General features: G+C 44.3%; 1 protein-coding gene and 1 pseudogene across 2 annotated transcripts in view; one reads left to right on the top strand and one right to left on the bottom strand.

Moving 5' to 3' along the window:
• LOC147008146 (uncharacterized) overlaps positions 1-11,768 on the top strand; it is a 90,754-nt gene extending 78,986 nt beyond the window's left edge. Inside the window, 3 exon segments of the mRNA XM_085865641.1 lie at positions 49-257; positions 403-543; positions 6,523-11,768. Coding sequence (XP_085721767.1) covers positions 49-257; positions 403-543; positions 6,523-8,138 — 1,966 coding nt within the window. The 3' untranslated portion in view covers positions 8,139-11,768.
• LOC147008145 (uncharacterized) lies at positions 7,140-14,517 on the bottom strand (annotated as a pseudogene). The gene is made up of 5 exons (XR_015053589.1): positions 14,256-14,517; positions 13,960-14,130; positions 13,553-13,771; positions 11,765-13,459; positions 7,140-8,016 (listed from the first exon to the last, which is right to left on the bottom strand). The product of XR_015053589.1 is annotated as an uncharacterized LOC147008145 (transcript).
• Positions 14,518-15,576: the final 1,059 nt, after the last annotated feature.

The following is a 15,576-nucleotide window of genomic DNA, read 5'->3' as shown; positions in this document are numbered from 1 at the left end:
TCTTCTTCTTCATCAAAATCACGTGACTCGGCAAGGTTGGTCATGAAGCGGTCCTCTTCTCCCGGAACACCACGTGTCCTTCGCACGGCGAACCTTCCTTCAACACACCGTACTTTTCAGTACCAGACGGTGCACGATGACCCGAGGACTCTTCGGTGAAGATCACGAGGCGAACACCCCGGGATCCACGAGCGGCTCCGATGGAGGAAGCGCGGTCGGTCCACGAGGTTGGAAGCGCGGTCGTCCCCCCGCCCCAGGTACAAATCCCCATCAAGTTTGGTAATTAATTGTTAATGTGAATCACCATCCTTGTTATCCTCCCACTTGTACATCGACGATACCTTGTTATACCTCATGACGTCATCATTCGATTCCTCTTTACTCTCGTTTACACCAAATCAGGTGAACCTTTATTGTCTTTGTGGGACCCCTGCACCGGCACACAATGGCCTCCTCATTTCGAGGACTACGGTGGGATCTTCCACCTGCCCGAGGAACTTCTGGCTGATGAGACGAGTGACTCACCTTTACCTGCAGGTGAAGGTACGCTCATTGATTGAACGAACACCCGCCCTGTGAAGCACCAGGACGAGAGTTTGTAGTTAGTCCGGTATTTATCATGAAAAACAACAGTTCAAACCTGATGATGTTTCCTTCCCATCATTCACTACCGAAACCGCTGCTCGGTGGCCTTTTGACCCCCGACCGTAAGCCCGGTGTCCCCAATGCAGCGGAGGCCGCAGGACACCAGGTTGCCATCCCCGGTACAGCCCGGAATCATGGTCGTGCTGACTCGGCTTATGGCCGACGTGAAGGACAGGATGGGGACTCAAATTGGCGGGAAATTTGAACGTGTCTTGGGAAGCTGCGACAAATTGCGGAGTACGGCACGTGCGCAGCGTGAGAAGATAGTCGAGGTGAGGGGTAAAACAGAAAGGATTGCTCAGGGGGGTTAGAAAGGAGCGGGTAACTAAAAGACTCCGCGAGACAGAGCCACGGGAGATAGATTCATATAAAAGTGAGCCGGAGGGGGTGTTTTCCCGCTCCGGCTTGCTTTTATTTTTAAAATAATTAAATAAGGCCGTTAATTATCTTCCACAGGGTGTTTAAGTCACCCAAACACCCAAGTTTCACTCTTGCACTCCCTTGGCGTTCCCTTAACATACATGAAAAGTTTCAGGCTGATAGGTTTCATGGTTTTGGTGCAATGGAGGAGACACACACACACACACTGACACACATTGACATTTATTAGTGTCGATATATGCTTCAAAAACTCCGGAACCAAATCCAACCATATTTTTGCCCAAAGGTACCCCACGTATGGTTTCTGTCTGGGTCGCGTGTCTCGGAGAGGGGGATCAGGGTGGAGGACACGTCCCAATTATCTCCATGTAAATGTGTATCGTACACTGCCAGCCGGTGGTATCTGACATTACAAATCATCTCATATAAAGAGTTTAAACAAGTTGACAATATGCATGACGGTGATGATGAAATCTGAGTGAGAATAATTCGAAATTCTCAGAATGTTTCATTTCACTCATTTTAAGCGGATGTTCAAACCAAAGCAAACAACAATGAGCTTCGCAGCGAAGCGGAGGTGATTTTTTTTGCTCACGCCATATGCAGATGTAAGCAGCAAGGATGGTTGATGAAGATTACATCAGCTGACTTCCAAGCAGAGGGAGGATGACCCCGGGAAAATGATAAGAGTGAATAGAGCAGAATGTTTGTAAGTTCAACGTGCCGTCGTTTGATGAACTCCGTCAGGGAAGCGACGGGTACTATTACTGGTGGAATACGTAAAGCTCAATTATTATTATTTTTTTTGTTGTTGTTGTTGCCGCACGCACTCGAAGCGAAAGGTGGGGCAAAACAATTGGTTCACTTTATCTGTCTGTCTGTCTACAAACATCAGTTTATGTTCGAGGAACAACTCAATTTCAGTTGAAAGTTATATTTTGAACATTAATCGGAAAACAAACCTGTAGTTTATCAGGACTTTGGCGATGAATCCGTCCCGATCGCACCTGCACGGAGAGGAGGAAGGTAATCGTTTTAATCTGCCTGCAAAATTGAAACAAAAATGAAAATCATTCCAAACAGGAAACTTACTGTTTTTTTTAAGGATGTTACAAAGGACACAAACAACAGTGTTCCATCTCCACCTCGAGGCACTGTAGCGAGAGCTCCAGTTACCCACCCGGAGGATGTCACGGCAGAAAGAAAATAGACACCAATGTGCCCTTTGTGGTGTTTTATGGGTGAAACCGACAATGCCTTCATCAAGTATTCAAACCCCTCGACTTTTTCATATTTTGTTGTGTTGCAGCCAGACTTCAAAATGGATTAAAAAAATTTTTTTAATTCAACATGGATACAAACAAGCACGACATAATGGTGACCGAAGCTTTTCGTGTTGCACTCTTCAGCGTAAGATCGCAGCAAGTGAAGGAGGAGGTGAAGGCGCGTGCTTATATACGCAAGTCTCCGGAAGGTAGACACTGATTGGTTCAGCCGTAGATCCGACCTATCAGTGGGATACAAAACGTTAACTGTTCAGGACGGTGGAGGTACGCGCTCCACCGAGTTCCGTTCTTGTTCATGTGGTGTTGCTGTATGACAGGCTTGATGGGCCGAACGACCTCCTTCTGCATCAAAGTTCCTTGTGCATCCTTGTGTAAGTCTTTCACGAACCAGCTGACCAGGCCCGACGTTCAACTGGAGGTGGCAGGGATTTGAATTTTGCTCTGAGTGCCGACACTGTGCGAGTACTTTGTGTTTTTTATGTTTTTTTTAATCCGCAACCGCTTGTCGAATCGAGACGAAATTTTTGCTGTGGTGCGACTGCTCATGAAGAATGTTTTGGTGATGATTATGACGTCATAGGTCACGTGGTGTGGCAGCCATGTTGGATAAACTTTGGACCTCTCTGTCTCTGAAACCATACCAAGGAAATAATTGAAACTTGGCACACGGCAAGTACTCGTAATGGGAAATAAGTGTGATATTTTAAAAAATGACGTCATAGATGCCTTCGTGATGACGTCATAATTGCATGTGCAGAAAATTACATCAAAATTTTTGAGGCCCATTTAGGGATAAAATGTGGCACAGACAAAAAAAATTGATGACGTCATCATTCACGTGATTCGCCAACCATATTGTTTGTGTTTTTTAACCTTCAAAAAACTTCTCTGAAGTGGCTGAACAGATTGAGGTAAAATTTTACACGTATGACCGCCTATCCGTGAGGAATAAAAAGTTCACACATATTGTTGTGGGTTCGGGGGCGAGGAACGACCGCTAGATGGAGCAGGATGGCCGTCTCCCACCGAACACCGGAATTGAAGGTCGTCGCTCCGGATAACTCTGAAGTCGACGGGTCGTTTAATGGACCGTGGATGCCAATATCTCGACCGCGCGGTTGCGGTCTTTTTGTCTGATTACAATTTACCTAAGTAGCCGCGCGGTCTAGCTACCGGGGAAACCACTCCGTCGGCTGGCTTTCTCCAAACCGAGTCGCTGTTACCGACTCGGATCCGGCGTCACCGAGCGGGACTTACCAAAGCCGCGCCGGTCCAAATAACAATTTACGGCACAATCGGCCTCCCTAATTCTCAAGCCCGAACCATACTGGGTCAATGAAAGAAAGCACGGACAACGAACTGGAAAATTTAACAGTTATTTATTTACAATGTAAGAGGGAGGGAAACACAGAGCAGACTTAACCACGAATATAGATGTCGGCAAATGTGCAATGGCAATCACTCAAACGATTTCTACTTATCAGACTGGCCACAGACAGACACACACACCCAAAAAGAAATGGACCTCGTGGGTCTTTATTCAGCTCTTCAGCTCGGGATGGAAGGCGAGCTGAGGCTCAGAGCATGGCCGGGTAGCTGGCCGCCTCGTGCGGTTTTACCAGCCATGAACGATCCGGCCAGCCACGAGTGACGATCGACGACATGAGCACCACGAAACACCTCTGCCACGACCACCACCACCACGAGCACCAGCACGACCACTGACCACCAAGGAACCCCAAACAAGACCAGACCAGACTGCTGCTGAGACAGCTCGCCACCCTTCTTATCCCTCCCCCAGGGCAGGTGCAGGTCTCCGCTCTGAGGTAACTCGCCTCCGGATTTGTCTGGGGCGTCGGGCGATCGGTGTCCTTCCCTCATTGGACGAGGCCAATATTCCATCTGGTTGGGGTGGGGTCGGCTCTGAGGTGATCTCAAACCCGATTGGATGAGGGGAACATTCCATCTGGCTGGGGTGGGATCAGCTCTGAGGTGATTTCACCCCCGATTGGACGAGGGGAACATTCCATCTTTTTGGGGCGGGATCAGCTCTGAGGTGATCTCACCCCCGATTGGACGAGGGGAACATTCCATCTTGCCGGGGTGGGATCAGCTCTGAGGTGATCTCACCCCCGATTGGACGAGGGGAACATTCCATCTTGCTGGGGCGGAGTCGGCCCTGAGGTGATCTCACCCCCGATTGGACGAGGGGAACATTCCATCTTGCTGGGGCGGAGTCGGCCCTGAGGTGATCTCACCCCCGATTGGACGAGGGGAACATTCCATCTTGCTGGGGCGGAGTCGGCCCTGAGGTGATCTCACCCCCGATTGGACGAGGGGAACATTCCATCTTGCTGGGGCGGAGTCGGCCCTGAGGTGATCTCACCCCCGCCTATGTCCGTGGCCTCGAACACGTTCGTAATGGCGCTGAAGGAGTGGAGGGGGATTCAATGCAGAAGACGAACTAGAAAGAAACTCGCAGCGCACACATGAAATTCCCATTAGACATAGGGGAGAGATTCTAAGTATCCACATATACTTGACGAAATAACTGAACTGTGGGTCAACTGTATGTGTGAATGCGAATGGTTTCCAGATTCGTAACAATATGACATGGTTTGGCAGCCATATTGGATTTACCCGAAAACCTCTAAAAATCTCGAAAACGGCTGGACAGATCAAGGGGAAACTTCACACAAATGTTCCCCAAGCCATGGGTGTACGTACAGGTTTGTGAAGGAATAATTGATAGGTCACATGGTTTGGCAGCCATATTGGATTGAAGTGAAATATTAAATAATGTTTTCTCTGGAACGGCTTAATCAATCGACCTGAAACTTCACAATAATGATCGAGTTGTGATGGTGAATAAATGTTTTGAATAGATGGCGAATAAAATTTCATCTTGATCGGATGCATGGTCTGGCAGCCAGAATTTTTTTTTTTTTTTTAATCTGGGTTATTTTTGGTTTTTGGGGGTTTTTTTTAATGTGGTTCACTTGGCTGTGTCTGGATGAGTTTGAGGGTGGAGGGGTATCAGCTGAAACACGAATCCTATCCAGGTTCCTCCTGATGACTTCATCTTTGCTTTTACCTTGTCTGGGTTCCTTCTGATGACCACAATGCATAACTGTACCTATTTGGTGTTCCATTTGATTTTAATTGAATTAATTTTAATCCCGTTCGAAATTCAGTTGAATAATAATGAAAAACGTCATGGGTCAGGGTCAGGTGTCCAATCAAAGCAGGGTTGCATCAAAGCGGGACATCTTGGTGCCCGGTCATCACTACCAGCAGTTCTAATTATATCTCATATTAATTACAAAACACACCAGCACACAAACACCACACAAAAGTCCTGGCGAGGGTCTGCAATCTCTGATTGTTCTTTTTCTTGTTCTCTTTATAATAATCCACACAAAGTGTGTGGTTGACCAAAATAAACTACATACCCGCTGCCTTTTATCCGCTGCAACCCATCCCGATGGACCGGGGACCCGCTTGCTGTGGAGCGCGATATTTCGATTTTGGTGTTGCGGTTGTCGTTCTCGATGATCTACTACAATCGACATCGACTGAAATCTGCTGCAGTGATCGACTATAATCTACTAGAAACACCCACAAGGGATAGGAGTGTTTTTTTTAACTCCCGGACAAGTTGCACAACTTCTGTGAGTTTGATTTATTATTTAACGGTAACATCCTGTTTTCAAGTTATCCCGTCCAGCGGTTTATTCTCGAAACGTTTTCATTCACAGAATCTTCTATCTACGTAATAATTTCATGATTAAATTTCTTTCAATCACTTTCTCGTGAATAGTTCTCAAATTTAAAATTACCTTCTTCAAAGTATCTCACCCCTCTGATTTTACAACGTTTCAAGCGGTACTCCAGCCATGATTGGTTGGAATTGAAATCCTTATCCGAAAAATTCTGAAACTTCATTTCTCTTATCCATGACCCGATGTGAGTGAATAATTATATTTATGACTTTCATAACCCATGCCAAGAAACAATGTGATGTAATAGGGTGCATGGATGATATGAGCATGTGGGCCATGATAGTCGTGGGTTATAATAGTGAGATGTTCAGTTGACAATGGTAATATTGTTCAGAATGAACGTGCAAGGTGAGACTCTGTGCTCTTCGAGTGTCGTTCAAGTTGTAAAAGTGATTTATTGATGTTTTTGCTCAATTGTCTCTTTGCAGAGAAAAAATGTGAAACGTCCTCACGTGTCAACTGTTCCTCATCGGTGGACAGAGAAGTTTCTTTCGATCATCACCGGACAGCGACCTTGTGTCAGGATAGTGACAAGTTTAGGGGTGTGTCTTCAAACAACAACAACTGCGAAAGTTTTATCAATGTCTTGCAACAGGAAAGCCAAAGAAATGAGAAGACAAACAAGTTTCCTGTTAACAAAAAGGAAGACACCTCCTCGTCGTGTTTAAAAGGATGTGTAAAAATATGCACAGGTGAGACGTCACTCAGGTGCACTGTGTGTAATAAGGGATTTGCTTCTTCTTCATATCTGTTGAAACATCAAAGGTTGCACACCGGTGAGAAACCCCACAAGTGTTCACAATGCAGGAAGGACTTTTTTTCTTCATCAAATTCATATCGTCATCTTGAAATACATTCAGGGGAGAAATCTTACAGGTGTTCTGTTTCCAACAAAACGTTTAATCAGTCATCACACGAACATGAGCACCAGATAATGCACACCATGAAGAAACCCTACAGTTGTTTTTTGTGCAACAAGACCTTTGCTCGTTCATCAACTGCATCGGCACATCAAAGAATACACACCGGAGAGAGACCTTACAAGTGTTCTGTGTGCAACAAAGCGTTTAATGAGTCATCGACCTTACATAAACATCAAAGAATACACACCGGAGAGAAACCGTTCAATTGTCCTGTGTGTAACAAAGCCTTCACTCATTCATCAACTGCATTGACACATCATAGAATACACACCGGAGAGAAACCTTACACGTGTTCTGTGTGCAACAAAGCGTTTAATGAGTCATCGAACTTACATAAACATCAAAGAATACACACCGGAGAGAAACCGTTCAATTGTCCTGTGTGTAACAAAGCGTTCACTCATTCATCAACTGCATTGACACATCATAGAATACACACCGGAGAGAAACCTTACAAGTGTTCTGTGTGTGACAAGGTCTTTAATCGTTCATCAACTCTATCGGCACATCAACGAATACACACCGGAGAGAAACCTTACAAGTGTTCTGTGTGCAACAAATCGTTTAATGAGTCATCGAACTTAAATACTCATCAAACAATACACACCGGACAGAAACCGTTCAATTGTTCTGTGTGTAACAAAGCCTTCACTCAATCATCAACTCTATTGACACATCAAAGAATACACACCGGAGAGAAACCTTACAAGTGTTCTGTGTGTGACAAAGCCTTCACTCATTCATCAACTGTATTGACACATCAAAGAATACACACCGGAGAGAAACCTTACAAGTGTTCTGTGTGTGACAAAGCCTTCACTCATTCATCATCTGCATCTCGACATCAAATCATACACACCGGAGAGAAACCTTACAAGTGTTCTGTGTGTAACAAAGCGTTTAATCATTCATCGAACTTGCAGCGGCATCAAAGGATACATTCCGGAGAGAAACTCAACAATTGTTCTGTGTGCAAGAAGGCCTTGACTCATCCATCATCTGTATCAAGACATCAAAGAATACATCAATGCAAAGAATTTCCAGGAACAGGTGCGAGTAGAAGATGCCACACATGCGATGGAAATAGCAGCGAATCCAGTGCCATCAATCACAAAGAATAGAAATGAAAAATACAAAAAGATTCATCAACAAATATATACCGACAACTGGGAGAACGACAAAAGAGGAGCAAGATTGTAAAAAGATCTGGAAAAAGTTGGGGAGAGACAAAGAATGCACTTTGCAGTGGTTTGGAAGACGTCATGTCAACTTGGATGGAGAACGAGTCAGAGTACAGTGTCTGTAGAAAGTCTACTCCACCTTTCAAATTTTTCACCTTTTGATGCCTTATAGCCTGAAATTACATGTCATTAAATCAGAGTTTTTCCACCTTCATTTACACATCGTAACCCACAACTTCCGAGTGAAAAATAAATTCTACAAATTTCAGAAAATTAATTCAAAATTCAAAGCCAGAATATCTTGATTGGAAAAGGGTCCAACCCCCTGATAATGGCAATTGTAAACGAGCTCAGGTATAAGAAATCACCTTCACAATCACACACCAGGTTAATTGGCTTCCACCTGTGTTAAATTGTAGTGATTCTGAATATTTCAGAATAAAATCAGCCGTTCCTGTGGGTTTCCTCTGCTGGGTGGTGAATTTCACAGCAAAGACTCAACCATGAGCACCGAGGAGCTTTCAAAAGTCATCCAGGATAAAGTTGTGTAAAGGCACAGATCAGGGTATGGGTATAAAAATATTTCAAATGCCTTGAATATCCCTTGGAGCACAGTCAAGACAGTCATTAAGAAATGGAAGGTGTATGGACCCACCAAGACCGTCTAGATCACACCATCCCTCCAAACTGGATGATTAAGCAATGAGGAGCCTGATCAGAGAGACCATCAACAGGCTAATGGCAACTTTGAAAGAGCTCCAGGCCTTTATGGCAAAGACTGGTCAATGTGTACATGTGACAATATCCCAAGCACTCAACAAGTCTGGCTTGTCCTGTAGGGTGGCAAGAAGGAAGCCATTACTCATAAAAGCCCACCTTGAGTCCCGTTTGAGGTGTGTGAAAAACCATTCCGGAGATTCTGAAGCCATGTAAAAAAAAGTTTTGTGGTCTGATGAAACCAAGATGGAACTTTTTGGCCGTAATGCAAAACGCTCCATTTGGCACACACACAACAAAGCACATCGACCAAAGAACACCATCCCTACTGTGAAGCATGGTGGGAGCAGCATCATGTTATGGGGATGTTTGTCATCAGCAGGGACTGGGGTACTTGTTAAGATTGAAGGGAAAATGGATAGAGCAAAATGCAGAAAAATCCTGGAGGAAAACCTGCTGTCCTCTGCAAGAAAGCTGAAATTGGGACGGATGTTCACCTTTCAGAATGACAACGACACAAAGTCAAAGCTACACTGGAGTGGGTGAGGAACAAAAAGATAAATGTCCTTGAGTGGTCCAGTCAGAGCCCCGACATAAATCCATTCGAAAATCTGTGGCTTGACTTCAAGATTGCTGTCCATCAACGCTCTCCACAGAGCTCGACTGAGCTTGAACAGTTCTGTGCAGAAGAATGGGAAAATATTGCCCAATCAAGGTGTTCAAAATTGGTAGAGACCAATCCCAACAGACTCACAGTTATAATTGCCATTGAAGGTGCTTCCACCAAGTATTAACTCAGGGGGTGGACACTTATCAAACCAAGATATTCTCGTTTTGTAATTTAAATTAATTTTCTGACATTTGTATAATTTGTTTTTCACTCGGAAGTTGTCGGTGACGATGTGTAAACAAAGGTGGAAAAACTCTGATTTAATCTATCTATAATTCCAGCAATCTCTGTGTGTGTGTGTGTGTGTGTGTGTGTGTGTGTGTGTGTGTGTGTGTGTGTGTGTGTGTGTGTGTGTGTGTGTGTGTGTGTGTGTGTGTGTGTGTGTGACAGCTGTTTTTCGACAACCACTGGTCCGATCAAATTGAAACTTACCAGCTGTATTGCTGAGGACCTGAGTGTGTGCCTTTTCAAGGTTTGATATTAATCGGACAAGTGCTTCACAAGTTATGGCCATTTATTTACCAAACCAATGACAAGACACGTTGCTGCGTAGGCGTGGCCGATGGGGAAAGGGTGCCTTAGCTACCGTGGCGTAGAAGTGGCAATGGTCAATGGCAGCGAATGTCATGGCAAGCAAAGACAGGGAGGTAAACTTAATTTTAATTTGGATTTTAATTAACTCTGAGTGTGTAAGTATCACAGCAGTTGTAACTTCAATGCAAGCGATAATTCGTGGAATGCATGTGAACATTCCGTACGGGCACGCACCACTTCCGGATAGTGATGACTTACTGTATTGTAATAATTTCTCGATTTCTTATGCGCATTTATAGATAAACACAATGCCCCAATCCAGTCGTCGTTTTCGAGAGCGAAGGAACGGACTGTGTGGTTGTTTGAAAGTTGTTTTTTTGGGGGGTTTGCACGTATGGCCACGCACGTATGGCCGCGCACGCATGGCCACGTACGTACGGCCACGCATGTACGGGCACGTGAGAGCGAAGGAACGGCCTGTGCGGTTGTTGTTTCTGCCACGCAGTTTGAATTTTTTTTTTGCACGTACGGGCACGTACTAGTGATATTTAGTTCCAGGTTAAAAGGCATCAAAAGGTGAAAAATTTGAAAGAATGTGCAGACCTTTTATAGACACTGCACATACCCAACACAAAGGTCACTTTAAGAAGATGTCAGGATGGAGTCAATCAGGACAGGTGCAGGTTCTGTAAGGCAGAAACAGAAAACACCATCACCTTCTCTCGGGATGTAAAGACCTCATGTCAGAACGCCTGTACACACAAAGGTACAACAAGGTATTGAGAGCAATCCACCAACATGTGCAAAAACATCAATTTCCCAGTCTCAGAAAACTCTTGCAAGCACGAACCACGTGTGATTCCAGGATCTGAAAAAGAAAGTCAAGAGAACCTGGAAGTTGAAGAGCACCGACATTGCACCAGTGTTAATCGGAGAAACAGCGATGATGAAGAAGAACGGGAGTGATTCAGTGACAACATGAAAACGAGGACAATTATCCAAAGCAATTTATGAGAAGAGAAAAGAGCAGAACAAGGATCTGGACGGGATTGAAATCCTGAAAAAGGAATAACAAAACATCGAAGGAAATGCCTTTGTCACAATGACGTCATCACTTCACAGCGTAATTGTTGATCCAAAATCACATGGAGATTCCAATCTGATGTTTTATTATCTTGTTGACTTCATAACAAGGTTTTGCATGGAAATCCGGGAATGATTACAATGTGGGTCTTTGGGATTTTTCGAGCAATCTTCGGCAGCTCGGGCAAAAAAATTCTCAAATGTCTACCCCAACCTCACGATCCCCCTGTCCCAATGGAACGACATGTAAAGGATCAATCCACAAAAGGGTATTGCTCCACCCCTAAGTTGGACATGTGAACAAGTTGTGGTAGTTGTAATAGTTTTCAGGATTTTCCATGGGATTCCCAATTTTTGGTGCTTGTTTGGTGTTTGTCCATCTCAGCTTGATTTGATTGTTTGTTCCTCGATTTTCTTTCCCAGCGCGATGAGATGTTCCGCATCTCAGGTACTTCTCTGTCATATGCTTTGTTTGTAATTTTATAATTGATTTGAAACAAACAATGACATCATAATGTGAAACGTAAAAGTGATTCATAAAATTTTGGCAGCCCTGCCTCACCTTACACTTCTTGATGCCATCGAAACCAAGTCCGTCACGATCATTGGAATCTCCCACGATGAAGCTGAGTCTGTGGTTCTCTTACTCTCACACCGGTCGTCTCTCTGTCTTCTCCAGGTTCATTTCTGGTCCTGCACCCCTCTGCCTTGCTCTGTACCCCCATCCCCGAATTTTTGCTCCAAAGGGCTTTCTCGGTCTTCCAGTAACCCACTTCTGTTGAAACTTCCAAAATCCATGTTCCTTGCTCACCTCCACTCATTTGTTACTCCTTTCTCCAGCCTGTGGATCCAACTTCCTCAGACTGTTCAATCTGACTCTTCCCTCTTCAAGATGGCTGTTCACCAACACCTCCCATCCCTACTCATGATCTTTTCTCCCCTCTCCAATCCCTGTTTTCCTCCCCAAGCCCTCTCCAAGACAAAGCCCTCCACAAACCGACCTCTTCCTTTCCAGATTAATGTGCTTTCCCCCCGAATTTTAAAGCGAAGAACATATCTGACATAGTGATACCTAAAACAAATCAATATGTTAAAAAGTTGACACAATTTTGAGCAAAAAAACATAATTTTTTGTCATTTTTGGGGTAAAAATTAACTTTTCTGGTCTACAATTCGTCTTCGTCTCCTTCGTTTCATTTTTCTGAAAGTTTCCAGCAGACCGCCCAAGATATGCAGCCTTCATGTATTATAAGTAAAACATTCTGGTATTTATAAAATTGAAATTATGAAAGGTCACTGACCTTTGCTGTTTTCCCTTATTGTAACATAAATTGTAATAAACCGTTACTGGGAATCCAGAATCGGTTTACCATCGGTTCGTCCGCTTTCGTGTAAGGGTCTCCAACAAATTGAGTGATTGCACAGATTGAGCTTGTATCCCCCAACCACCATGGAGACCACCCGATCGTCCCTCTGTATTTCACTTTCACCGGCTGTCACAGCAACTGATACATCCTCAAGTGCAATGTCGACCTCCACCTCATCATCTATCTGATCAACAGTTTCTTCAATAATGGTACCAAGAGCGCCAGAAGCATCAGAGATGCCAACTCCATTCGTGTCATTGAGGAAGCAGTATTCGTAACTTTGTGTCTCTGCGTAAGACTCAGTGTATGGTCCTATGGTCCAGTTGTATGGCAAGTCCTATCTGGTATGGCAATACCCCTGACCGAGGCCGATAGACCTTTATGAAGTTCTGTCCCCAAATGGCTACTCTTTCGTCTGTCTTCACTATCGGTCTCAAGAACATCTGAAGGCTCTCAGGAACAAGTCCCAGCTGAGTGGGGATATCGGTCAAACTGTGTGCAGTGGGATATGACTTTGGGTGTAGATCAATAGTGGCGATGTCGTTGCAAATGAACTTTAGTGCAGTCTTTATGATCTGAGTCTTCTCATCTCCTAACTGAACATCAACATGATGCTCTCGCAGAATGTCGCTGGACTTGTCTTTCAAACAGAGCACATCTGCCCTCCTCTCCTGTGATGCGAAATGCAGTGTGTCATGGTATTTCTCTTGGAGCTTCTTCTTTGGCCACTTCTTCGAATATGCGAGGCTCTGATCTGGTGACTGATCAAACTGCTGCAGCTTTCTGTGGACTTGGTCAAGTGTCATCACCCCGTGCTCGAGTTCAGAGTCCAACCATTCGCAGAGCTCATAGAATACAGCCGCTCGCTCCTCATCCGCTCTCCTTCCTACCTGAGGATAAAAGATTGTTATAATTAATAACTTTCGAGTACCAGAGTTTGATAATATGCCTCAACCTTGAATGATTGAATTTGAATCACTTACATCTTTCGTCTTTGAGTCGTGACCACCCGTCTCGAAAAGAACTTTGCACCGCAATTGGTACAGGGTTTCCTCTGCTACGAAGTCGGTGATCCCTTCCAGGCGGCCAGTGACTTCAGTGCCCCCAATCGTCCTTGCGACCCTGTGCTGTCTTCAGCAAGCTTGTCTTCAGTCCATCCGCGGTCAAATTGTCAGGAACTCGGTATCTCTTTCGAGCAGTCTCTGTAAGGGAGTGGAGAGTGGCTCACTACCAGTTCATGCGATCCCATCCCATGCAAAATGTGAATACTTCCAATAATAACTGTATTGATTCGTCACTACCCATCACATACCCATCACATACAATGTCATCAGTTACACCGATTTATGCTTATTACTCTGCATAAAATTGTTCCACCCTACAATCCAACCTGGATGATTTGGGAAGAGATGAGCGGGCTGGTTGCGAAGAATGCATACATTTTTGTGCAGAAGCTGAACGGAACGTGAACTCGTAGAACTGCATGCAGTAGATGCACTGAACCCAGAGAAAATGCGTCGTCTCTTCATCTCTGCTGACTCTTTCTCCTTCCCTGCTGCCCCTGCAATAAACCAAATGTGAATTATTTTAGAAGTTTGTTTGACGTGAAATATCACCAGTATTTAAACAATTATGTTCAGGTCAGTAAATAATTATACCCTGCCTAGTAAAACAGGTCGCGCTTACGAGTTGACTTCATGGTGACCTTGACAGACATGTTGTCCAAATCAGGTTTACACTCGAAGTGGTATCTCAGTCTTCCGACGTTCCATGCCTCCTTCATGCGCTCCAAAATTGTAGCATTTCCAACCGCTTCTGCATACGCCAACAGAGTAGGGTCGCCTTGAGGAGTTGCCTGTGCGAACTTCTGAGCTGGCGTCTCCGGGACTTCAGGGATGAAGCAATTGAGCGGAGGAGCAGGAATAATGTCTACGTCCATACTGCTCGCCTGTACTGCCCAACAAAGGAAACAGCTAGGGTTAAAAAAATTAGGGTAACAAAATATAAAATACTTGTAACGGTTATTACAATTTTTGTAACAATAAGGGAAAACAGTCAAGGTCAGTGACAGTTTCATGATTTCTATTTTATAAATACCAGAATGTTTTACTTTTAATACATTAAGGCTGCATATCTTGGGCGGTCTGCTGGAAACTTTCAGGAAAATGAAACGAAGGGGGTATCTACCTTGAAGACGAATTGTAGACCAGAAAAGTTAATTTTTTACCTAAAAAATGAAAAAAAATTTTGTTTTTTTTGCTCAAAATTGTGTAAACTTTCTAACATATTGATTTGTTTTAGGTATCAGCTTGTCAGATATGTTCTGAGCTTTAAACTGAGCCCACTTTGAATCATTTCGATGCTTCCTGTCGGACACTGTGACCCAGAATATAAATATAAGAAAAAAAATTTTTATCTTAAAAAAGGTCATTGACCCCTGTTGACCCCTGTCACGGGTTCCCCGAGGGGAGTTGAATTTAAACTTTTTGAAATGTGTTAGTGGACACCCTCACAAACACATTGGTGAAGAAATTTCTTGGTAAGGAATTTATTCCCAGATTTCCAGATGTCTCAGAATATTCCCTGACTATTTGATGTATTTTCCCATCTGTTCCTCCATTCCCAACCTGGTGATGATCATTAACGTTTGAGCACGCTCGGCAATAAATAAATAATAATTAATTAAGTCGTTTCCAGCTCGGCGGTCTTTCATCAAGTCAGACGCAAAACTGCCGACGATAATATGATTACAGCACGCGGTGACGTCATCACGCTTTACGTCATGACGTCATGACGTCCAGCTCGTGGCTCGGCCTCTTAGGATGTGTACGTCGTCGCGGCCTCCTCAACTCAACACGTCCTGTGGTGATTTATTTATTGAAAGCTCTTTCTTCATTCACCATTTCTCTTTATTTGAGGACTTGTGCTGACGTGCGAGTCGGTGACGTAGGCGGAAGAACTGGCCATTGTGACGTCACGTTAATCGGGTGGAATTCTGTGAAACACA

Source organism: Eptatretus burgeri, chromosome 21 (genome assembly GCF_056783735.1).
Source record: "Eptatretus burgeri isolate ZD-2024b chromosome 21, Ebu_testis_v1, whole genome shotgun sequence".
In the NCBI taxonomy this organism is placed as follows: domain Eukaryota; kingdom Metazoa; phylum Chordata; class Myxini; order Myxiniformes; family Myxinidae; genus Eptatretus; species Eptatretus burgeri.
The sequence above is the reverse complement of the archived record's forward strand: the minus strand, read 5'-3'. Positions and strand labels throughout refer to the sequence as shown.